This window comes from Neoarius graeffei, chromosome 5 (genome assembly GCF_027579695.1).
Source record: "Neoarius graeffei isolate fNeoGra1 chromosome 5, fNeoGra1.pri, whole genome shotgun sequence".
Lineage (NCBI taxonomy): Eukaryota > Metazoa > Chordata > Actinopteri > Siluriformes > Ariidae > Neoarius > Neoarius graeffei.
In genome coordinates, this window is record NC_083573.1 from 108,877,418 (window position 1) to 108,903,915 (window position 26,498).

Below are 26,498 nucleotides of genomic sequence, written 5' to 3' on the forward strand. Positions count from 1 at the left end.
TAAATGGGTTGTGTTGGTGTACAGCAATCTTCAAGTTATGCCACAGATTCTCAATTGGATTGAGGTCTGGGCTTTGACGAGGCCATTCCAAGACATTTAAATGTTTTCCTTTAAACCACTCCAGTGGAGCTTTAGTAGTATGCTTAGGGTGATTGTCCTGCTGGAATATAAGCCTTTGTCCCAGTCTCAAACCGCTGGCCGACTCAAACAGGTTTTCCTCCAGAATTGCCCTGTATTTAGTGCCATCCATACTGCTTTCAGTCCTGACCAGCTTTCCTGTCCCTGCAGATGAAAAAACATCCCCACAGCATGATGCTGCCACCACCATGCTTCACTGTAGGAATGTTGTTCTCAGGGTGTTGGGTTTGAGCCGCACATGGCATTTCCCATGATGGCCAGAAAGTTCTGTTTTAGTCTCATTTGACCAGAGAATCTTCCATGTGTTTGGGGAGTCTGCCACATGCTGTTGGGCAAACTCCAAACGTGTTTTCTTCAGGAATGGCTTTTTACTGGCTGCTCTTCCCTAAAGTCCCGCCCACTCTGTGGAGTGTATGGCTTAAAGTGGTCCTATGGACAGATACTCCCATCTCTGCTGTGGATCTTTGCAGCTCCTTCAGTGTTATCTTTGGTGTCTTTTTTGCATCTCTGATTAATGGCCTCCTTGCCCGGTCTGTGAGTTTTGGTGGGCGGGGCCTTCTCTTGTCAGGTTTGTAATGGTGCCATAGTCTTTCCATTTTGCTATAATGGATTTAATGGCGCTCTGTGGGATATTCAAAGTTTGGGATATTTTTTATAACCCAGCCCTGATCTATACTTCTCCACAACTTTGTCTCTGACCTGTTTGGAGGCTCCTTGGTTTTCATGTTGCTTGCTTAGTCGTGTAGCAGAGTCAGGGTCCTTCCAAAACAGGTTGATTTATACAGGCATCATGTGACAGATCATGTGACACTTTGATTGCACACAGGTGGATCTTAATCAACTAATTATGTGACTTATGAAGTAAATTGGTTGGACCAGCTCTTATTTAGGGGTTTCATATGAAAGGGTTGAATACTTATGCACACTCCAGATTTCTGTTTTTTTCATCTTAATTTTTGTTTGTGTCAAAATAAAACAACAATTTTCAGCTTTAAAGTGGTCGGCATGTTGTGTAAATCAAATGGCACTAACCCCCCAAAAATCTGTTTTAATTCCAGCTTATAATGCGACAAAACAGGACAAACACCAAGGGGGGTGAATACTTTTGCAAGACACTGTAAGAGCAATACAGTGTTACATAAACTTACTGTTTACTTCATGAACAGTCCCAGTTATACTGATCACATTAATCACTGGGTTAATTAAACAAAATGGCTTACGCACTCATTATCCAGCAGCACATCCTATAGAATAGCACCTGATCCAGCACAAAGTGTTATTTTACATGTTATATTTATATCACATGCACTTTATAGCAGTTACTCATACACAAACTTAATGAAGCTACATGACACTAAGCGGAGGTCATGAAACTGTAATGTGTCTTTGGGGTGTAAATGATTTTATCCTACTTTTAAATCACTGTTTAGAGTTTTTATAAATGAATAAAATGTTTTTGTTCATTTGATGCACTCTCCTCTGAAGAAAGTGTGCTTTGAAGGCTAAGCAGGCTGAGCACTCATCTACTGCGCTTATAAAGAAAGTGTTCATGCTGAAATTTATCCGAAATAAATTCACTCTGTTTGCTGAACTCAGCTCTGAGTCCAGACCATAGTGTGTGTAAGTAAGAGAAAGATGCTGTATTTTCTAATCTTGGTGAGCTCTAAGAACAGGTTTGGGTGGGTTATTAACTCAGGAGACAGACATCTATGCTGGAGCCATTTAAAAAGCAAACAAACAAATAAATAAATTAACTTTACAATGAATTAAATACATATATATGTTTGAACTCAATGAACTTTCTGTTTTTCCAGCATCTGCTTTCTCAGAACGATATCTGGGCGTCTCAAAAACAGACCGACGACCATACGAGGTGCATTATCTTTTTAAATATAATTTCATATATTATATATAATCACAGTGACCTTCAAAATTATTGCCATCCTTCCTGAAAGTAAGCATAAATGAATTGATGTTTTTATACGTCAGCGAAACAGGACATGGTTAAAGGCAACAAGGACAGAGCTCCTGGGGACTGAAAGCAAATTGAGAATAATTTAAAGCTGTACTGCCTTTCAGATTTTTCAAGTGTAGGTCATAAAAAGAAATTTCCTGACACCCAATTATTTTTGTTTAATGACCAAAAGCTACTGAATTCGAATCACAGACTTCCAATTGTATTAGTTTTTAAAAAATAGAACAATTAATGACTTTATCTCCACATTGCTCTAAATTCTCTGCTATTTTTTTCCTGCTTCACCATGATCCAATTCAAGATACTACGTCATGCATCACGTGGTGGGTTTTCCCCGTTCGCGCAAGGCATTGTGGAAGATAAATTTGAAACAGGAGAGAAAAATGGAGGACGTGAGTGTGCGAATGAAACGTGAAAGAGCGACTACAGTAACGGAAAGAAAGCGAGAAGAAAAGACGTTATGTTCTATACGAAGGAAAGGAAACGCAGGACCAAACTAATAAATATGGGCGCTCAGCGAGCACCTCGGTGTGATCAGCTGTTCGTTTAGCGACAGAATGATGGAACTGTCAGTGCACGCTCAAAGGGAAACCTGTAGATGGCAGTAATGCAACACTGTGGATGCCAGCTGCTGTAAAACCCAAAAGAAGAAGAAGGTAAACCTGCACATGCGCACACGGACTTCCTCTGTCTGCTTGACTGCGCCAAGCGAGCGATTTCATGCACATTATTTGCTTTAATCCCCTCAAATTAAATAACTTCCCAGCCACAGAATGGCCTGATATTTTGTGAGATATTACAGAAATAAACAGATATCACAATCACCACATTTCAGACGGAACTAAATTTCACCGATTTTATGAAATCGAAAGGCCATCTCACTTTAATAATATCGATTCCTTCACAGTCAACATCATCAAAAATTGTGTGCACACCTTGGAAACAGAAATGGCGTTGTTCCCCAGCCATTCTGACTGACACAAATGAAGTAACAAGCGTTTAAAATTGAATAAAAACCGTTTCCAATATCAAAATGTCTGTCTGTTGCATATACACTTGTCGGAGTCGATATTCCACCAGTGGACTCAGGTTTTACAGGATTCCGACAGGATCATGACCGTTTCAGAACATGGCTGCTTAAATGTGTTAACTGGAATGAGGACACAATCAAAAATGCTCACGTCTGCAGCGCCCTCTTTATATCAGGTAAGGTTATCTATCTATCAAAGTTACAGGGGCAAGGCAAGCGATTTTTGATATGGTAAGGAGAGTAACAGCCAAAGTTAAATTTGAAAGGACAGTAACACAGAAGCATAATTCAGGTTTGCATAACAACTACATCATAGAGCTCTGAACTGTGAGCTACAAGCCCACAACACCAAATAATAGACTACTTACCCTGCCATACAGGCGCAATTCACCGTGAGGATGTAATTTTCTCATTTGATGATTATAACACAAGCCTCATACAGTGGTGCTTGAAAGTTTGTGAACGCTTTAGAATTTTCTATATTTCTGCATAAATATGACCTAAAACATCATCAGATTTTCACACAAGTCCTAAAAGTAGATAAAGAGAACCCAGTTAAACAAATGAGACAAAAATATTATACTTAGTCATTTATTTATTGAGGAAAATTATCCAATATTACATATCTGTGAGTGGCAAAAGTATGTGAACCTCTATGATTAGCAGTTAATTTGAAGGTGAAATTAGAGTCAGGTGTTTTCAATCAATGGGATGACAATCAGGTGTGAGTGGGCACCCTGTTTTATTTAAAGAACAGGGATCTATCAAAGTCTGATCTTCACAACACATGTTTGTGGAAGTGTATCATGGTACGAACAAAGGAGATTTCTGAGGACCTCAGAAAAAGTGTTGTTGATGCTCTTCAGGCTGGAAAAGGTTACAAAACCATCTCTAAAGGGTTTGGACTCCACCAATCCACAGTCAGACAGATTGTGTACAAATGGAGGAAATTCAAGACCATTGTTACCCTCCCCAGGAGTGGTCAACCAACAAAGATCACTCCAAGAGCAAGGTGTGTAATAGTTGTCGAGGTCACAAAGGACCCCAGGGTAACTTCTAAGCAACTGAAGGCCTCTCTCACATTGGCTAATGTTAATGTTCATGAGTCCACCATCAGAAGAACACAGAACAACAATGGTGTGCATGGCAGGGATCCAAGGAGAAAGCCACTGCTCTCCCAAAAGAACATTGCTGCTCGTCTGCAGTTTGCTAAAGATCATGTGGACAAGCCAGAAGGCTACTGGAAAAATGTTTTGTGGACGGATGAGATCAAAATAGAACTTTTTGGTTGAAATGAGAAGCGTTATGTTTGGAGAAAGGAAAACACTGCATTCCAGCATAAGAACCTTATCCCATCTGTGAAACATGGTGGTGGTAGTATCATGATTTGGGCCTGTTTTGCCGCAACTGGGCCAGGATGGCTTGCCATCATTGATGGAACAATAAATTCTGAATTATACCAGCAAATTCTAAAGGAAAATATCAGGACATCTGTCCATGAACTGAATCTCAAGAGAAGGTGGGTCATGCAGCAAGACAACGACCCTAAGCACACAAGTTGTTCTACCAAAGAATGGTTAAAGAAGAATAAAGTTAATGTTTTGGAATGGCCAAGTCAAAGTCCTGACCTTAATCCAGTCAAAATGTTGTGGAAGGACCTGAAGCGAGCAGTTCATGTGAGGAAACCCACCAACATCCCAGAGTTGAAGCTGTTCTGTATGGAGGAATGGGCTAAAATACAGGAGCAATTCACCATGAGGACGTAGTTTTCTCATTTGTTGATTATAACCCAAGCCTCATCCATCGTGGTCTTGCGTCCTTGTCTTTGGCTGGGGAGGATTTCTGATTTCAAGACACAAAACTCTGGCTCTATGACATGGTATTTGACATTTGGTACATGACCACAGATAATGTACTCGGAAGCATCCAGTGACTTGTAGGCTCGTAATTTCTCTCTGCTGTACATGCTCGGTTTCTCAATCTGGCCACCGTATATTCGGCCACTTGCTAACGTCTTCAACCCACTCGGATCTGTAAGTCGGTCACCATTTGTCAAAGTCAACTTGTTGAGGTAACAATCACAATCTTTAGTTATTAATCCCTTTGCATAGGTTGATGAGCTGTTGATCTCCACTATACTTCCGTTTCCAAAATGCGCACGCATACGTACTACGTCATCACTGTGTACAAACTGTGAACAGGTATTTAAAAATAAGGAAACAAAAATCCTACATATTTTTGAAAGGAAATATTATTGACAGATAAGTTGCTCTAATGAGATTTTTTTTTCGAACAAACATAATAGTTTCTCCTCTTGTTTCAACGGAGAATTTAATTCTTATGTCACATTTTTTTGTATTGTAAATGTATTTTATGAAATTTTTACGAAGGGTGCCAATAATTCTGGAGTACACAGTAGGTATGTTGCACATTATTTTTTTATTTATTGATCCAAATATTGTGTGTGTCTGTGTGTGTGTGTGTCCTTAAATGCACCCACAGATGACCAATCTTGCACATCGAGCCTCTCAGTTTGTTGATAAGAAGTTTTTGATCATTCATCCCACTGCAGATGGTGAGTATACCTCTAACTCCATCCCGTTTTTAACATTTATCTGCCATGAATCGATAAAATAAAGTGACCGTTTCATGCTTCCCCCGGCCCAACGCTTAATGAAATCACTTTAGACAGAAGCAGCAGCAGCTTACTGTAAATGTTCTCTTGTTTTGCTTTGCAGAAAAAGTGCATTTTCAGCACACAGCCAGATTTATCTCCAGGTTAATCAGTGGGAAGGGGAACTACAGTCTACAGGTAACACATCACCTGAGTCTGCCGCTGCTATCTACAATCCTAATTAATTCTTGTTCTTTTGAGCAGGACATCCCTGCTGAGAGGATTTTCCTGTTAGCTAATTAAACAACTACAAAATAGTGAATAAGTAAATAAGAAAACATAACATACATATTCATGTCGAGGAAAACATTCATTTATTCAGATCCTGTGGCACTAGATTTCAATCCATCAGGAGGGAAATGTATACTTCCACAATATACACTACATTTATTTAACCCTTTGGGGTTGAGAGCTTCTCTGGCAAAGCTCAACAAGTTTAGAATGAGTAGGTCATGGATTTAGATAAATATCTTTGTGAGTTTTTATCATACAAGCATGATAAAGTTTTTAAATGGCCTAAATTAGATGAAACATAAAACTTGTCCCCTTACTCAGTCACACCGGAGTCGGAGCACTGAGCGCCCACTTAAACATTCATAAAAGACTGCTCCCATGGTAACGGCATGATAATCACTTTCACTCTTTCGGTTTCGATTGGTCTCTCTTTCATGGTGGGAACGCCCACTGTAAACAGGATAAAATCTGTCAGACATAGTTCAGGCTATTTGGAGCTAAAACTTGTGAGATGGCATGCGGGTTTTATGCACTTTGGATGATTCAGGACAGTGTCTCGGGCTACAATCAGCCCTGCAGCCAGACAGGCAAGCAAGGGCGAATCACTTCTTCAGTAGGTTTGATAATGGTCCATCAACTAACATGCCTCACACCCTGGACTGCAGCCCCCCATCACACCTGAGCAGGTGAGAAGGGAACTGAATAAAACAACATGCAGTGCAGATCAGCTGTGTGGAGTCCAACAGCACATCTTCAATTTGAAAAGGTCTCTTCACTTTGGAAGACATCCTGCCTATTTCTGGCACCCAAGAAGAATTCAAAGACAAGGACACGTGGGCACACCACTTTGACCCCTGACAGTTTGCCTACCCCTCCCATATGGGGTGGAGATGCTGTCATCCAGTTGTTCAGAGCTTATTCTCACCTGGAGATGATGGGAGCACAATGACAGTCATGTTTATTTGATTTTTCAAGTGTCAGCACCATCCAGAACTGTATATCACTCCGTAGGGACTGTTCTTGCATCCTTTTACACCTCTGAGAAGTTCTCAGCTGAAAGGAATGAGGAGGAGTACAGGAGCCTGCTTAAGAACATTGTCATGTAGTATCAGAGCAACCATCTTCAACGTAACACCAGCAGGATAAAGGAGATTGTGGAGGATTTCCATTAGAAGACATCTGGTCCAGCTCTGGTCACCATTGAGGGTCAGTACATCAAGGTGGTACAGATCTACAAGTATCTGGATGTTCACCTGAGTGACAAGCTGTGGTGGGACATGTGGACAGCCTGTACAAAAAGGGACAAAGCCACCATATTTTCTTAGGAGTCTGAGGTCCTTTGGAGTGCAAGGTCAGCTGCTACAAACTTTCTCTGAGTCTGCTGTGCCAAGTATAAGATCTTCTACACTGCGGTGTGCTGGGGCAGTGACATCACTACAAAGGACACTGATAGACTTAAGTCACTCAGAGAGCTGGATCAGTCATGGGTTCCAGTGGAGATCAGGAGGCTGTGGAGGAGAGGAGGATACTGTCCAAGCTCACTGTCATTAAGAGCGATCACTTCCACCTGCTCCATCCAACAATCAGTGCACAGAAGAGCACACTGAGCAGGAGGTTTCTCCTGCCTCAGTGCAGGAAGGAGCCCTTCAGTAGGTCTTTTCTACCTGTAGCCATCACACTCTACAACTCTGGACAAAATCTCTCCACCTCAGAAGGAACAGAACATTTCCTGCACTACGACCTGGAGGATAAACATCATACTTTAAGAATTGTTCAGTCTAGTGCTCCACAATGACATTTTTATCTCCATCAACTTTGCTGGACAGAGTTATGTTTTCATCTTCTTCATGTGTTTGTTTGTTTCCAACATAACATAAAGTACTGAATAGATTTTGATTAAATTTGGTGGAAAGGTGGGCCATGGGCCAAGGAACAAGTGATTAGACAGCAGATCCAGGACTTTTTTGTGTTTAGTCTTATATGAGGCTTGGCGGAGGTATGCACTCTACCAAGTGCCCTTCTCGTTCAACACTGTTACAACCTGCATACACGTGTGTGCAAAATCCCATTTTGCACAAGATGTATTTTTCTATTCACACGTATGGTTATTTTTCCTGATTTAAATGCTCTTCTGCTGTTATACTGTATCGTCTTTTGTTGGATATCCTCTATTATCTCTTATCTACGACTGGATATGATTGTGAAGTGGGCGGAGCTTAAAACTTTTCTCGAATTTGCTAAATTTCAGATAATATGCTGGACACAAGTAGACTAAAACATTTTTCTGTGAAGTTTGGATATTTCTACGACTACCAGAATTGCTATTCTCTCCACATTGACGTGTTGTAAAGCAATAATAGAGGCTTTGCACCATCACCTGACCCCCATAGCAATGGTAACTCGGGTGCCATGACAGGAGGGCAAAGCTGTAGTGCTTCATTCAGCCGAGTTAGTTGTTATTGGTTGGTATGGGAAGGCTGTGCTGTGTTTTTGGATGTACAAATCATTTTGAATGAAATAAAGACACCAGAATTTTTTTTTTTTTATTTACCAAAAGTAATTCATCATCGGGGGAAAAAACAGACAGATTTCTAAGCATAGAAGGGAAAAATCAGAAAAAAAAAGCCTTCAGTGGGACTCTGTGTCGAACGGAGAGATAAAAAACCCTTCTGGTATGCTCACTTAATTTCTGCTAAGGTAAGAATTAAAAAAAAATTTCAGAACAACAGCACAGTGCTCATTCTTGTACACTGAAGTGAACACAAGGAATACCGCAGCACTGCACAGCCTAACTTTCATCAAGATGATTAATTACTTTAGATTGATTTAAAAAACCTGATGTCTTTGTTTTGCTCAGAATGATTTGCACATCCAAAAACCCAGCAAAACCTTCCCATACCGACCAATAACAACTAATTTGGCTGAATGAAGCACTGTATGCGTGCCCACTGTCATGGCACCCTAGTTACCATTGCTATGGGGGTCAGATGACTGTGCAAAGCCTCTAAATATTAAAATGATTTTAGTGCAGTTTCCTTGCTACATGTTGCTATTGAGTAACAGGGGAACACAGTAACATAGGATTAATATAAAATGAGGTCCTACCTAATAGCGGAGCTTCCATTCAAATGAAAACAAACATGCAACAGATGATGGACTTTGATGTGTTTCAATTTCAGTTTTATCACGAGAAGATAAATTTCTCCAAACTCACATGTACATTATTCTTTTTATTACGATAAACTACAGTGTGCTTTAGGGATTTATAGCAAAATATGTTGAAAGGCAAGGCAAGTTTATTTATATAGCACATTTCATACACAGTGGCAGTTCAATGTGCTTTACAGAAGTAAAAGCAAAACAGTAAACAATAGAAAATAAAATTACATAAAATAAATGGGGAAGAAAAATAATAAGAATTAAACAATAGTAGAAATAAAATAATAAAATGAAGTAAAAATTCAGTAAAAGAAAAAAACAGCAGAATAAAATAGAATAAAAGTTAAGTAAAATTTAAAACATGCAGAGACTGTAAAAGTTAAGAGTTTAAAACATGTAGAGATGGCAATATTAATAATTTAGCAGAAAGCATCTGAAAACAGCTTGGTCTTTAGTCTAGATTTGAAGCTGCCAACAGCAGGAGCATTTTTGATGTCCTCTGACAGTTGGTTCCATAGCTGTACTGCATAGTAGCTAAAAGCTGCTTCACCACACTTTGTTTTAACAACAGGTTTTACCAGTAAATTTTGCTGCTGCGATCTGGTAGATCTGATTGGGTTAGGCTGCTGCAACATATCAGAGAGGTAATTGGGCCCTGTACCATTTAGAGATTTGTACACCAGCAGCAATGCTTTAAAGTCAATTCTGTAGCTTACTGGAAGCCAGTGAAGGGACCTTAGAATTGGAGTAATGTGCTCTGTTCTTTTTGTTCGTGTGAGAACCCTAGCTGCTGCATTTTGAACCAGCTGAAGTCGTTTGACGGGTTTTTTTTGTCAGGCCTGTGAAAAGGCCATTGCAGTAATCAACCCTACTAGAGATGAAGGCATGTATAAGTTTTTCCAGATCATTTTTTGACATAAGTCCTCTTAGTTTGGAAATGTTTTTTAGGTGATAAAATGCCATTTTAGTGATTGCTTTCATGTGACTGTCAAAGTTTAGCTCGCTATCAATGAAAACACCAAGATTTTTAACCATTTCTTTTGTTTTAATCCCCTTTGTGTCAAGAATAGTGGTAATCCTGAGTCTTTCATCTTTTTTCCCAAATAGAATTACTTGTTTTTTATCTGTGTTCAGCTGAAGAAAATTTTGTGACATCCAGTTGTTGATTTGGTCGATACACTGGTAGAGACATTCAAGGGGGGTATAATCATTAGGTGATAGAGCAAAATAAATTTGGGTGTCATCTGCATAGCAGTGATATAAAATTGAATTGTTCTTGATAATTTGCCCAAGTGGGAGCATATAAAGGTTGAATAGTAGTGGTCCAAGAATCGACCCCTGGGGGACACCACAGGTCAAGGACATTGATGTTGAGGTACAATTTCCCATGGTAACAAAGAAGCTTCTATCTTTTAAGTATGATTTTAACCAATTGATAACTTTACCAGTCAATCCAACCCAGTGTTCAAGTCGATATAGCAGTATGTTGTGATCAACAGTATCAAAAGCTGCACTGAGGTCCAGTAACACCAGGACCGATGTTTTGCCTGCATCAGTATTAAGACGTATGTCATTTACAACTTTAATCAGCGCTGTTTCAGTGCTATGATTGGCACGAAATCCTGACTGACAGTTATCAAAACAGCTGTTTGACATCAAGAAGGCAGTTAATTGATTGAAGACAATTTTTTCAAGGATTTTCTCGATGAATGGTAGATTTGATATTGGCCTGTAGTTGTTTAATACTGAAGCATCCAGATTATTCTTTTTAAGTAGGGGCTTTACAACGGCTTTTTTCAGGGACATAGGAACAATGCTAGTCTCTAGGGATGTATTTATAATCTGAAGCACATCTGTAATTATAAGGTGAAGAACAGACTTAAAAAAGTTGGTGGGCAGAATGTCCAATTCAGATGTTGAGGAACTGAGATTTTGTACAGTTTTTTCAAGAGTCTCATAATCAATTAAACAAAATTCTGACATTGTGTTGAAGTTATCTGTCTGTGTCACTGGTGATTGCAGTTTTTCAATTATTTGCAACTGAGATATATTATGAGCAATATTCTGCCGTATTTTATCAATTTTACCTTTGAAGAAGGATGCAAACTCATTGCATTTATTAACTGAGGGAAGTTCAGGTGCTAATTGTGGTGGGGGATTAGTTAGCTTCTCTACTGTTGAAAATAGCACACGGGCATTGTTCATATTCCTGTTGATGATGTTAGAGAAGAAAGACTGTCTTGCTTTACGAATTTCATAATTATATTTACAAAGCATCTCTTTATGGATTTGATAATGGATGTGAAGTTTAGATTTGCGCCATTTTCTTTCAGTCTTTCTACATTCTCTCTTTAGCAGTTTAACAGCTGGGTATTGCTTCCATGGTGCTTTCTGTTTGTCATTGAAAATAAAAGAGAGAGGATTCATGAAAACACTGCGTGGATTCAGGGCAACTTGTCAGATCCCGAAGGATTTCGCAGTGATTTCAAAATCAACATCACTATTTAGAATTAAATTCCTACAACTCATCATTTCTATTAATTCATTTTTACACGTTTTCTTTCCCTTTCAGCTTGTCGCTTTTCTTGTGAAAGATTTATTCGCCTTTCTCTCGCTCTTTCACGTCTTCTTTCCTTTTCTTCCTCCGTCAAAACTCTTTCTCTTCCCAGGTTTCATTTCATCTTTCTCTCCTTGGTCAACTTGTTCTGACATCTTTTTAAAGTTTGTATTAAAATTTGTAAAAATGATTAATGTGTTGCGCTGTTTGAGTTGTTCTCAGTGGAAAAACCCGATAAATATGAAATTATCTGTAGACAAAATTAAGTCATGTAGGCGTGCTCGCGCTTCTAGTTCCCGCCAAAATCAAACAGCCAATCAGAATCACAAGGGGCGGGGACGGAAGGACGGACGGACATGGCTGGGATCCCTGTGTGTCCATAAATCAAATCAACTGGATGAGTTTCCAGATTTTCTTCAGTATGGAACGCCGCTCTTAAATGCACAAAATGTAGTTAACTACCATCCACTCGAACAACACAAGGACATTAAGGACATTGCAAGACTGTAATTTGCTTAAAGTGTATTTTAAAATAAAACTAAAGGCAGAAAATGAAAAAAAAAAACTTGCTTTGCTTCTTCCCATGATTTTCAGGAGATTCAGATGATGCAACTTCCTGTTAAACATGTTACTTGTGGAATGTTCTAGTTATTTCATAGATGTGGATGTTCAGGTAACAGGGTAAGGTGTATGTAGCAATTCGGACGGGTGGGTGGAGCACAGAAGGACGGCAGGCCAGAACTGAGTTCAACAAAATCTCTTTATCTGGACACTTTACAGTGACCTTATTCTCCCAGCCATGCATGCACACACACAGGTCGTCTGGTTGGGGAGAGAGCTCTCTTCCTCTGCTCTCTCCTTATATAGGGTGCGGTCACTGGGGAAGACACACACAAACACACGTTAACTGACATCAGGTGCAGTGATTCTGCCACTTACCTTCCCTGACTCCGCCCTCCAGTCACAGACCGACACTTGACCACGCCCCCGCTGCCACATACCCCCACCGCCCAACTCGGGCCGGGCGGCCGTCCGTCCGGCAGCCGACTCCCCCACCCCCCCGATGGAAGAGGAAGTCCGCCATGACCATCTGCGCCCCCGGCCTGTGGATCACCTTGAAGTTAAAGGGTTGGAGTGCCAGATACCAACGGGTGATCCGTGCGTTGGCATCCTTTATGCGGTGGAGCCACTGGACGGGCGCGTGGTCTGAACAGAGGGTGAAAGGGTATCCCAGCAGGTAGTAGCGGAGGGCGAGGACCGACCACTTGATGGCTAGGCACTCTTTCCCGATGGTGCTGTAGCGCCCCTAATGCACCGACAGCTTTCTGCTGATATACAGCACTGGATGATCCTCCCCCTCCACCTCCTGGGACAAAACAGCCCCTAGCCCTCTGTCTGACGCGTCCATCTGCAACATAAAGGGGAGAGAAAAGTCAGGGGAGTGTAACAGTGGCCCCCCACACAGTGCAGCCTTCACCTCCGAGAAAGCCCGCTGGCATTGCTCCATCCACTGGACCGGATCTGGTGCCCCCTTTTTAGTGAGATCAGTCAGCAGGCTGGTGACATCTGAATAATTAGGTATAAACCTATGATAGTAGCCAGCCAGCCCCAGGAACTGTCTCACCCCCTTTTTGGTCTTAGGCCTCAGGCAGGCTGCAATCACTGCTGTCTTGTTAATTTGGGGACGCACCTGCCCATTGCTACAGTGGTGTAGTGGTTAGCGCTGTCACCTCACAGCAAGAAGGTCCGGGTTCGATCCCCGTGTCTGCGTGGGTTTCCTCCGGGTGCTCCGGTTTCCCCCACAGTCCAAAGACATGCAGGTTAGGTTAACTGGTGACTCTAAATTGACCGTAGGTGTGAATGTGAGTGTGAATGGTTGTCTGTGTCTATGTGTCAGCCCTGTGATGACCTGGCGACTTGTCCAGGGTGTACTCTGCCTTTCGCCCATAGTCAGCTGGGATAGGCTCCAGCTTGCCTGCGACCTTGTAGAAGGATAAAGCCTGCGACCTGCCCATTGCCCAAGTGGAAGCCCAGATACCATACTTCCACCCACCCAATCGCACACTTCTTCGGGTTGGCCATGAGACCCGCTCGCCCCAGCGACCTAAGGACGGCCCTTAGGTGTTCTAAATGCCGCGGCCAGTCATTACTATAGATTATGATATCATCTAAGTATGTGGCCACATAGGTGGCGTGGGGGCAGAGGACCCTATCCATAAGCCGCTGGAATGTAGCGGGCGCCCCAAACAGCCCAAAAGGAAGTGTAACAAATTGGTGTAAGCCAAACGGTGTGGAAAAGGCCGTTTTTTTCTCTGGATAGTGGAGTCAAGGGGATCTGCCAATAACCCTTTATCAAATCCAGTGTCGAGTAAAAGCGAGCCGTGCCTAGTCGATCCAGCAACTCGTCAATATGAGGCATTGGGTATGCATCAAATTTAGACACTGCGTTGAATTTTCTATAGTCCACACAGAACCAGACCGACCCATCGGCCTTGGGAACCAAGACCACTGGGCTGCTCCAGTCACTGTGGGACTCCTCGACGATGCCCATTTCGAGCATGGCCTCGAGTTCTTCCCGAACCACTTTTTTCTTGTGTTCGGGTAGTCTGTAAGGGTGGCTGCGCACTACCACCCCTGGGGGCATCTCGATGTGGTGTTCTATGAGGCCGGTGCGGCTGGACAGGGGCGAGAACACGTCCGAAAATTCGGTCTGCAACTGGGCAACCTCCGTGAGTTGGGTCGGCGAGAGGTGGTCTCCACAGGGGACCGGAGAGGTACGCAATGTCAATGTTTCCTTTTGAACCTCTGGGCCCAGCTCCACCTTCTCTGGAACCACTGACACCAACACCACGGGGACCTCCTCATTCCAGAGTTTGAGCAGATTGAGGTGGTAAATCTGTAGCACCCCACCCCTGTCCTGTCTCACCTCATAGTCGATGTCCCCGACTCGCCATGTGACCTCAAAGGGTCTTTGCTACTTGGTGATCAATTTGGAGCTCGATGTGGGCAACAGTACGAGTACTTTATCTCCCGGTGCGAACTCCCTAAGGCACGTACTCCTGTCATACAGGCGGGTTTGCTGTTCTTGGGCCTGCCGCAAATTCTCCTGGGTTAGGTGTGTGAGTGTGTGGAGTTTTGCACGCAGGTGAATAATGTATTGAATTTCATTTTTGCTCGGGGAAGGTCCCGCCCCCCAATTTTCTCGCAGTACATCTAGGATGCCGTGCGGCTTACGTCCATATAATAATTAGAACAGGGAGAACCCCGTGGAGGCTTGTGGGACCTCTCGCACTGCAAATAACAGGGGTTCGAGCCATTTATCCCAATTGTGTGCGTCCTCGCGAACAAACTTTTTAATTATATTCTTGAGTGTGCAATTGAACCGTTCAACTAAACCGTCCATTTGTGGGTGATAAACGCTGGTACGGATCGGCTTAATTCCCAATAACCTATACAGTTCGCTCAGTGTGCGTGACATAAATGAGGTCCCTTGATCAGTCAGAATCTCTTTGGGGATTCCGACTTGGGAGATGACGCGGAAGAGCACCTCCACAATATTGCATGCTGAGATATTGCGAAGAGGCACTTCTTCCGGGTATCGTGTTGCATAGTCCACCAGAACTAAAATAAAGCGATACCCTCGTGTTGACCGATCTAATGGCCCGACGAGATCCATCCCAATTCTTTCGAACGGGGTCTTGATTAATGGTAGAGGGCGCAAAGGTGCTTTTGGAATGGCCGCTGGATTTACTAACTGGCATTCGCGGCATGCCGTACACCACCTACGGACATCTCCGCGAATCCCTGGCCAATAGAACCAGGCCATTATTCGGGTTAGTGTCTTATCCTGCCCCAAGTGTCCAGCCATGGGATTAAAGTGAGCCGCCTGGAATACCAATTCCTGGCAGCTCTTTAGAATCAAAAGCTGTGTAATCAGCTCCTTAGTCTGAGTGTCCTGCGTCACTCGGTATAATCTATCTCTCATAATGGAGAAATAGGGGAAGGATGGGGTGGCATTTGGCTGGAGCGTTTGACCATTGATTACTCTCACTTGGTCAAACGCATGCCATAGAGTCTCGTCCCGCGACTGTTCTAACGGGAAATCCGCGAGGGATTCCCCGAGAGAAGGAGGAGGAGCCTGCAGCTCCTTGCTCTGATGCGGAGATGACGTAGACAGCTCTGTGACAGCTGCTCCTGCCAATGCCACATCAGGACCTCTCCCTGCTGAACTACGGCAGGCCTCACTCTTCACTAAATGACTCATTAACTCCCGAAATCCCGGCCAATCAGTCCCCAAAATTATCGAGTGGGTAAGGCAAGGATTAACCGCCGCCTTTACACTAAATTTTTCCCCTCAAAAAAGAATGTGGACCAACACTAAAGGGTAGTTGTGAACATCCCCATGCACACACAACACCTTCACCAATTGTGCTCCCCCCAATGCCTCATCTTGCACCAGGCTTTGGTGGATTGAGGTCTGATTGCAGCCAGAGTCCACCAACGCCTGATATGTATCCCCTTGGACACTCACCGGTATGCGATACACTCCGATCCGATCGAGGGCGGCTCCTGGTGCGTCGGGGATCCAGACCACTGCACCCACCTCCATGGCCGAGCACTGCTGCTGGAGGTGCCCTGGCTCCCTGCAGCGCCAGCAAACCGGCCCGTGCTTTCTCTCTGCACCGGTACTCTGGGGCTCACTCACCTGAGGGGGGGAAGAGACAGACACAGAAGTGGGAAACGGGAGGGCACCGTGGGTGTGGCAGGCCGGCTGGGGTGGAGCCAGCCCCCGCCTCCGCAGTGGGGGAACGGGGCGAGGACGAGAAACAGAAGGAGAGGGAGAGAGAGAGAGAGAGAGAGAGAGAGAGAGGGGAGAAGAGGAGATATGCTGTCCTGCCGTCGGAACAGCCGCCAAATGGTCCTCCGCCAGCTCAATGGCCTGATCCAGCGACGCCGGGCGATGGCACTGGACTCACTCCGTGGTCCCTTCGGGTAGTCGGGCGATGAACTGTTCCAGTACCACCAGATTGACGATTCCCGTGCCATCGCGGTTGTCAGCCCTCAGCCACCACCAGCAGGCATCCCGGAGTTGCTGGCCAAACGCGAACGGCCAGCCGACTTCCTCCAGGTGCAGAGCATGGCAGCACTGTCGATGTTGTTCGGGGGTGCACCCCACATGCTGGAGGACAGCCCAGTGGAGGTCTGCGTAGACCAGCCGGCTGTCGGTGGGGAGCTGTAGTGCGGCCAGCTGCGCCTCGCCTGTTAGCAGGGGAGGAGGCGCACCGCGCGCTGTTCCACCGGCCAACCTGAGGCCTCTGCTGCCTGCTCAAAGAGTATCAGGAAAGCCTCGAGGTCGTCGTGTGGGCCCATCTTCGTTAGGGTGAGGTGGGGAGCGCTCGCGGCAGTGGAGGTGCTGGACCCCGCTGATGCGAGGAGGTGCCGGAACGCCTGATGATCTTCCTGTTGCACCAGCACCGGGGCCTCGAATCTTTGCTCCTGCTCCTTCCGGAGGGCGACTAGTGCCTGGTGCTGGCTCTGCTGGGCCATGGCGAGGGCATGGACCAGGTCCGCAAAGGGGGAGGACTCCATGGGGCTGTTCTTCTCTGTGCTCCGATCCCGGGTTTCGGCACCACTGTGGCAATTTGGATGGGTGGGTGGAGCACAGAAGGACAGCAGGCCAGAACTGAGTTCAACAAAATCTCTTTATTTGGACACTGTACAGTGACATTATTCTCCCAGCCATGCATGCACACACACAGGTCGTCTGGTTGGGGAGAGAGCTCTCTTCCTCTGCTCTCGCTCTCCTTATATAGAGCGCGGTCACTGGGGAAGACACACAAACACACGTTAACTGACATCAGGTGCAGTGATTCTGCCACTTACCTTCCCTGACTCCGCCCTCCAGTCACAGACCGATGCTTGACCACGCCCCCGCTGCCACAGTGTATGAACTAGAATGAGTGTTTTTATAACATACATTGAGCGACTTGTGGAAAAGGATGGTCACATATTCTAACTTCTTCTTCTTCTTTTGGCTGCTCCCAATTAGGGGTCGCCACAGTGGATCTTTAGTCTCCATTGCTCCCTGTCTTCCGCATCCTTCTCTACCACTCCTGCCATTTTCATGTCCTCTCTCACTGCATCCATGTATCTCCTCTTTGGCCTTCCTTGTTTTCGTTTGCCTGGCAGCTCCATCCTCAACATTCTCCTTCCAACATGCTCTGCATCTCTTCTCAGGATGTGCCCGTACCATCTCAGTCTCATCTCTCTTAGCTTAATTCCCAAACTCTCCACATGTGCTGTCCCTCTGATGTGCTCATTCCTTATCCTGTCCAACCTTGTCACTCCCATTGCAAACCTTAACATCCTCAACTGCGCCACCTCCAACTTTGCCTCCTGTCTCTTCGTTAAGGGTACAGTCTCCAATCCATGCATCACAGCTGGTCTCAGTACTGTCTTATACATCTTACCTTTCACTTTTGCTGGGACTTTCCTATCACAAACGACTCCCAAAATCCTTCTCCAACTGCTCCACCCTGCCTGTGCTCTCTTTCTCACCTCACTATCGCAGCCCCCATTTTCCTGCACAGTTGACCCCAGGTACTTGAATTCACCAACTTTCTTTACGTCTACTCCTTGCATCTTCACTACACTCTCATCCCCATTCTCATTGATACACATGTATTCTGTTTTGCTACTGCTCACCTTCATTCCTCTTCGTTCCAATGCATCCCTCCATCTCTCCAAACCCAACTCAACCTCCTTTCTACTTTCACCACATATCACAATATCATCCACAAACGTCATGTTCCATGGAGACTCTTGCCTCACTTCGTCTGTCAAGCTATCCATCACTATGGCAAACAAAAAAGGACTAAAAGCAGATTCTTGATGGAGTCCCACCTTCACCTTGAACCATTCAGTCATTCCAACTGCACACCTCGCTGTTTCACTGTTCTCATACATGTCTTGCACCACTTTAATGTACTTCTCATTCACTCCACACTTTCTCATACAGTACCGTAACTCATCTCTCGGCACTCTATTGTATGCCTTCTCCAGGTCTACAAACACACAATGTAGCTTTCTCTGGCCTTCCCTGTACTTCTCCATTCATATTCTTAAAGCAAAAATTGCATCCGACGTGCTCTTCCTTGGCATAAACCCATACTGCTGTTCACAGATTGCTATCTCTCTTCTCAATCTTGCCTCCAATACCCTTTCCCATAACTTCATGGTGTGACTCATCAATTTTATTCCTCTGTAATTACTTCAGCTCTGTACATCTCCTTTATTCTTGTATATTGGGACTAGCACACTCTTTCTCCATTCATTCAGCATTTTCTCATTCTCTAGGATCTTATTAAACAATCTCATTCAGAACTCCACAGCCGTCTCACCTAAACATCTCCAAGCCTCAATCAGGATACCATCTGGTCCGACTGCTTTCCCAGTCTTCATTCTTTTCATGGCTGCCCTCACCTCATCCTTACTAACCAACTCTGCTTCCTGATTTGCTGTCTCCAACGAATCTGACCTTTTCTCTCTTGGATTCTCCTCATTTAATAAATCCTCAAAGTACTCTTTCCACCTTCTTAATACACTCTCTTTGTTTGTCAGCACATTTCCATTTCCATCTTTCATCACTCTTACCTGCTGTACATCCCTCGCTTCCCTGTTTCTCTGCCTAGCTAGTCTGTACAGGTCTTTCTCTCCTTCTTTGGTCCCCAGTCTTTTGTACAACTCCTGGTATGCATTTGCTTTTGCTTTCGCTCCTGCTCTTTCTGCTTTCTGTCTCGTCTCTCTGTATAACTGCCTGCTTTCTTTGTCTCTCTGCTCATCCCAATTCTTCTTTGCTAGCCTCTTCTCTTTTATAATTTCCTGCACTTCTTTGTTCCACCACCATGTTTCCTTGTCTTCCTTCCCGATGACCACCCTAGCACCTTCCTTGCTGCCTCTCTTACTAGTACAGCAGTAGTATCCCAATCTTCTGGCAGACTTCCATTACCACTCAATGGTCCTCTCATTTCTTCCCTAAACTCCTTCTGATGTTCAACCTCTTTTAGTTTCCACCACTTAATCTTCGGCTCCACTATTTCACGCTTCCTTTTTTTCACTTTCAAACTCATCTTGCACACAACCACTTGATGTTGTCTAGCTACACTCTCCCTTGCCTTCACTTTAAAGTCTCCAATCTCCTTCAGGTTACCTCTTCTGCAGAGTATGTAGTCCACCTGTGTAGATCTTCCTCCACTCTTAAACGTCACCCTGTGCTGCTCTTTCTTCTCGAAGTATGTATTGACTATTACCAAATTGATCCTCTTTGAAAAATCAACCACCATTTGCCCTTCCACATTTCTCTCTCTTACACCATATCTGCCCATCATGTCCTCATCTCCTCTGTTTCCCTCACCAACATGTCCATTGAAATCTGCTCCTATCAGCACACGCTCCTCCCTCAGTATACTTTCTACCACTTCATCCATCTTTTCCCAGAAAAAAAAAAACTCTTTCTCTTCATTCTCACATCCAACCTGTGGGGTGTACACACACACAACATTGATTACCACTCCTTGAATCTCCAACTTCATGCCTTTCACTCTATCTGACACCGTCTTCACATCAATCACACTGTTGACCAACTCTCCCCTCAAAACAATACTAACACCATTTCTCTTTTCATAAAACAACTTGCATCCATCTCCAATGTTCTTGGCCTTGCTTCCCTTCCACCTCATCTCCTGCACACACAAAATGTCCAACTTCCTTCTTTCCATCATACCTGCTAACTCTCTCGCTCTGCCAGTCAATGTTCCCACATTCAGTGTTCCTACCCTCAATTCTAAGCTCCTTCCCTTGCATCTTTCATGCTCTCTCCTAACATGCCTCCCCCCTCTCTCCTTCTCCTTTTTGGTGCAACAGTAGCACACTTTCCACCGGCACCCTGTTGACCAACAGTACTGGAGGCAGTCGTTGTTAGCCCAGGCCCCGACCGATCCGGTATGGTATTTCTCTTTTCAATCCGCATGTTAGATTTGGTACAGTTTTACACTGGATGCACTTCCTGACACGACCCTCTCCAATTATCCGAGCTTGGGACCGGCACTAAGAGTATGCTTATGCACCCCCAGGGGCTGGATTGGTCACGCATTCTAACTACTGTAGCTTATACATGTAGTTATTTATATATGATGTAATCTGTTCATCCTCTTCCACATGCACACAGGTTGTTGTGAAGGACACTTCATCTGTGTTTCAAAATGTCTTTTCTCATTACATAAATATTTGTAAATGTAGCATCAGTGGGACGCAAACTGCGGAGTCATCCAAAAGGTCTCACTCTCACTGACTTGTTGAATGTTGAGAAACTAATTAAGCTCCAATTTTCTACAAGGAGGTTATGACCATTCCTGTGTCAAACTGCTCCCCTCAGCTAATCGCATGCTAATGAGGAGGAGCATGTTGTGGAGGTCATGGTGAAGAAGAACAAACAAGAGATGACCCTTTTGTTTTGCCAAGCTGAGCACTTCATCCTTCTCATGGGACATTATTAATCAAATACAATTCATCCAACAATGCAAAAGAGGAAACACTGTATATAAACTGATGTGTATGGTTCAGATAAATCACTTAACAGTAATAAAACAGCATTTCACTCATGCCAGTCCACTACAACTATGCTTTACCTTGAAATATTACCATTAAAATACTGAAAAATCAGATTAATTTTGCATTAGTGTGTGAATCCGTTGACCATCTCATGCATGAAACATCCTTTTGCACCACTCATCCATTATAGTTTATAAACAATGCACATTTTACTTCACTCAACCCTCCTTCCTGAACACATTCACTCCTAAAAATATTTGAAATATTCCACAAATAATGCAACCAGCTCCAAAAGTATTGAGACAGTGATTTTTTTTTTTTTGCCTTTGTACACTGATTTGAAATGAAGCCATCAGGATGGATCACACACTTGACCACATATTGAGAGTTCCCAAACAGTGAACAGCTGCCAAATGCACTCAGAATCAACTCCAGACCTTTTATATCCTTAATTTGTTATGAAATAATGAGGAAACAGGTCATAACCTGTAGTAAACACTGGGCACAGTGGTGCATGCCAGTAATCCAATCCACTGGGAGGCTGAGGCTGGTGGATCATGCCATACTGGGCAGCCATGGCCTAAAAGTTAGAGAAGCAGCCTTTGGCCCAAAGCATTGCTGTTTTGATTCCTTGGATTGGCAGGAAAAATGTGCACTTTCCCCTCCCTCTGTATCATTACTGAAGTGCCCTTGAGCAAGGCACTTAACCCCCAACTGCTCCCTGGGTGCTATAGTGTAGCTGCCTGCTACTCTGGATATGTGGTCATTGCTCGTGTGTGTGTTCATTGCTAATAAATAAATGCAGAGCAGGACATTTGCTGTGCTTGAGCATACATGTGACAAAATAAAGTCTTCTTCTATAACTGGTTATGAAACTGTGTATCAGTCCATTGTCTTATTAAGTTTGAGGCAAGGTCGAGTCCAAAGAGGTTTGAGTCCAAGTCAAGAAGAACAACATCTTTATTTATCACACATACACTTACTGCGCCTGGGGAGCAGTTGGGGGTTAGGTGCCTTCCTGAAGGCCACTTCAGCCCAAGGCCACTCCATTTTAGCCTAACTTGCATGGTTTTGGACTGTGGGGGAAACCAAAGCACCCGGAGGAAACCCACACAGACACGGGGAGAACATGCAAACTCCACACAGAAAGGCTCTCGTCAGCCGTTGGGCTCGAACCCAGAACCTTCTTAGTGTGAGGTGATAGTGCTCAAGTCCAGAGAGGTTTGAGTCCAAGTCGTGTCCAAGTCAAGATCTACTCCAGAGAGGTTTGAATCCATATTGAGGCTACAAATATGGGAAACAATGGCTGTGATTCTTGAAAGGTTAATGCAATATTTTTGTTAAAACCCTTGATTTAAAGCTGAAAGTCTACACTTCAGTCACATATTGATTTCTTCAATTCAATTTCACTGTGCTGGCGTACAGAGGCAAAATTACATCAAATGTCAATACTTATGAACCTGACCGTATGTTTAAGAAGAATTTGCATCATCTAAAGTTACTGAAAAAAGAAAAATAAGTGATATTGTGATATTGGCTAATGATGGTCACTTTAAAAGTATTATCCTGTCATCCAAATTACAGACTGAAATTCATTTTTTAACATAAATGATTAGAATCATGTTAATGTCATGAGCTTGGATGCTAGTAGTTTGTGTGTTTGCTAATTCTATGCTAAAAAAAATTAACCCTGTTACTTTCAATTCATTTCAGAACAAAATGCAGTTTATTTTGTTACGAGAGATTCATTACTGATTTTTATTCTTCAGACTTACATTAGAGTTATGTTAGCATGTTAACTTGAAGCTGAAAGACACTAAGTGTGGCATTGACGATGTGATTCTCGCCCTGTGATTATCCAGATCTATCCGGACGAAGGTCACTTCCTCCACAGTGAAGCAACAAGGCAGCACCTCAGTCAGTCCCTGATCAACTTTTTTGAAGAGTGCTTCAGCCAACCAGACAACTTTTTTGAAGATCTAGAGGAGGAGAGTGAAGACGAGGGTTAATGCCCTCTTATCATGACATGACATGCCCCAAGCACAAAGCCAGCCCCTTTTACCAGACGATATGCAACCTGTCCATTTAAGTCCATTGTTTGTTTCCCTGTCTTTCATTTTAACCCACTGTTTGGAGATTGTTCCCTTCTGTGGGCAGGACACGTTCTTCTCAGTGTCCACTGCTGCTGCAGCGGCTCTGTTAACTGAAGAAATCCAGGGTCAATAAGGCAGAGAAGGCGGTCTCCAATCTGTCCATCACTTTGATTGAGAGGTTGTTCTGGTTAACTGACTGCTGGCAGCAGTAGCCATCCACAAACCCTCCTGCCAGAACCTTCTGACCTGAAACAGGATGGGTGTATTATTATTATTATTATTATTATTATTATTTGCACAAAATGTGTAGACCGAGCCTGAAGACTCTTGAATGTGCTGATGTGTAGATATTCACTGACGGTTGAGATGACAATGATGGCGTTTGTGATCGTAATTTGAATGTCCTCATATCTGGTCATGCTTGTGTCTGTTACTCTGATGTAAAATATCAAACAAGCAAAACGTCAACTCGGGTCTCAATTATAAAAAAAAAAAGTTTTATAGTGGTCAAATTTCCTTCCTGTTCATCACCTTAGAGCCTGGAGTGTGTATTTAAGTGATGTGGAATATTATTCCTTTTTTTTTTTTCAAATAAATGGTGATCAGGTGAATGTCATTATTCATCAAAGTTGCACTATTTTTTTTTCTTTTTGTGATCATGGTGGCAGTTCTATCTCAGATCCTTTCCTTCCTTCCTTCCTTCCTTCCTTCCTTCCGTGTCCATCTTTACTAGTTGTTGCCGACTAAATGCTTTTCCTACAACAGCGGTTTATAAAACATTGCCTTCACTGTCCAAATATATATAAATATATATGTGTATATATGTTAAAAATAAAGTTATCATCTTTTGAGAAATAAATGCATCAGGTCTATTGTTACGATGAGAAAAAAAAAAACATTCTGAGAATTTTATTTCATGCTAATTCACCAGGTAAGCAAATTTTTATTTTGTGTCCAGGATATTAGATTTTTGGTCACAGCTGCATGAAATACACTTCACTTTGCTGTTGTCTCAGAGATGTTGCTTCACACATCTTTCTGGGTTTCATCTCAACATTTCATCCTTCAAATTCCACACAGTAACAGTTATCTATCCAATCAATCTTCTCATCGTTATCTACAGTGGTGCTTGAAAGTTTGTGAACCCTTTAGAATTTTCTATATTTCTGCATAAACATGACCAAAAACATCATCAGATTTTCAGACAAGTCCTAAAAGTAGATAAAGAGAACCCAGTTAAACAAACGAGACAAAAATATTATTCTTAGTCATTTACTTGGGCGGCACGGTGGTGTAGTGGTTAGCACAGTCGCCTCACAGCAAGAAGGTTCTGGGTTTGAACCCAGCGGCTGGCAAGGGCCTTTCTGTGTGGAGTTTGCATGTTCTCCCTGTGTCTGCGTGGGTTTCTTCTGGGTGCTCTGGTTTCCCCCACAGTGCAAAGACATGCAGTTAAGTTAATGTGGGGTGGCCTTGGGCTGAAGTGCCCTTGAGCAAGGTACTTAACCCCTGACTGCTCCCTGGGTGCTCTAGTGTGGCTGCCCACTGCTCTGGGTGCGTGTGTGTTCACTGCTTCAAATGGGTTAAATGCAGAGGATGAATTTCACTGTGCTTGAAGTGTGCATGTGACAAAAAAAGGTTTCTTATTATTATTATTTATTGAGGAAAATGATCCAATATTACATATCTGTAAGTGGCAAAAGTATGTGAACCTTTGCTTTCAGTATCTGGTGTGACCCCCTTGTACAGCAATAACTGCAAATAAACGTTTGCGGTAACTGTTGATCAGTCCTGCACACCGGCTTGGAGGAATTTTAGCCCATTCCTCCGTACAGAATAGCTTCAACTCTGGGATATTGGTGGGTTTCCTCACATTAACTGCTCGCTTCAGGTCCTTCCACAACATTTTGATTGGATTAAGGTCAGGACTTTGACTTGGCCATTCCAAAACATTAACTTTATTCTTCTTTAACCATTCTTTGGTAGAACAACTTGTGTGCTTAGGGTCATTGTCTTGCTGCATGACCCACCTTCTCTTGAGATTCAGTTGTCCTGACATTTTCCTTTAGAATTTGCTGGTATAATTCAGAATTCATTGTTCCATCAATGATGGCAAGCCATCCTGGCTCAGATGCAGCAAAACAGGCCCAAACCATGATACTACCACCACCATGTTTCACAGATGGGATAAGGTTCTTATGCTGGAATGCAGTGTTTTCCATTTTCCAAACATAACGCTTCTCATTTAAACCAAAAAGTTCTATTTTGGTCTCATCCATCCACAAAACATTTTTCCAATAGCCTTCTGGCTTGGCCACATGACCTTTAGCAAACTGCAGACGAGCAGCAATGTTCTTTTTGGAGAGCAGTGGCTTTCTCCTTGCAACCCTGCCATGCACACCATTGTTGTTCAATGTTCTCCTGATGGTGGACTCATGAACATTAACATTAGCCAATGTCAGAGAGGCCTTCAGTTGCTTAGAAGTTACCCTGGGGTCCTTTGTGACCTCACCGACTATTACACACCTTGCTCTTGGAGTGATCTTTGTTGGTCGACCACTCCTGGGGAGGGTAACAATGGTCTTGAATTTCCTCCATTTGTACACAATCTGTCTGACTGTGGATTGGTGGAGTCCAAACTCTTTAGAGATGATTTTGTAACCTTTTCCAGCCTGATGAGCATCAATAACGCTTTTTCTGGGGTCCTCAGAAATCTCCTTTGTTCATGCCATGATACACTTCCACAAACATGTGTTGTGAAGATCAGACTTTGATAGATCCCTGTTCTTTAAATAAAACAGGGTGCCCACTCACACCTGATTGTCATCCCACTGATTGGAAACACCTGACTCGAATTTCATCTTTAAATTAACTGCTAATCCTAGAGGTTCACATACTTTTGCCACTCACAGATCTGTAATATTGGATCATTTTCCTCAGTAAATAAATGACCAAGTATAATATTTTTTGTCTCATTTGTTTAACCGGGTTCTCTTTATCTACTTTTAGGACTTGTGTGAAAATCTGATGAT

The 26,498-nt window shown here is 43.4% G+C and overlaps 1 protein-coding gene across 1 annotated transcript in view; it reads left to right on the plus strand.

The window, feature by feature from the left end:
- The window catches only part of LOC132887224 (dipeptidyl aminopeptidase-like protein 6), a 464,642-nt gene extending 440,950 nt beyond the window's left edge, over positions 1–23,692 (plus strand). Inside the window, exons 23-26 of the mRNA XM_060922714.1 lie at positions 1,953–2,011; positions 5,646–5,718; positions 5,882–5,955; positions 23,239–23,692. Coding sequence (XP_060778697.1) covers positions 1,953–2,011; positions 5,646–5,718; positions 5,882–5,955; positions 23,239–23,385 — 353 coding nt within the window. The 3' untranslated portion in view covers positions 23,386–23,692. The remainder of the gene's footprint in view (positions 1–1,952; positions 2,012–5,645; positions 5,719–5,881; positions 5,956–23,238) is intronic.
- Positions 23,693–26,498: the final 2,806 nt, after the last annotated feature.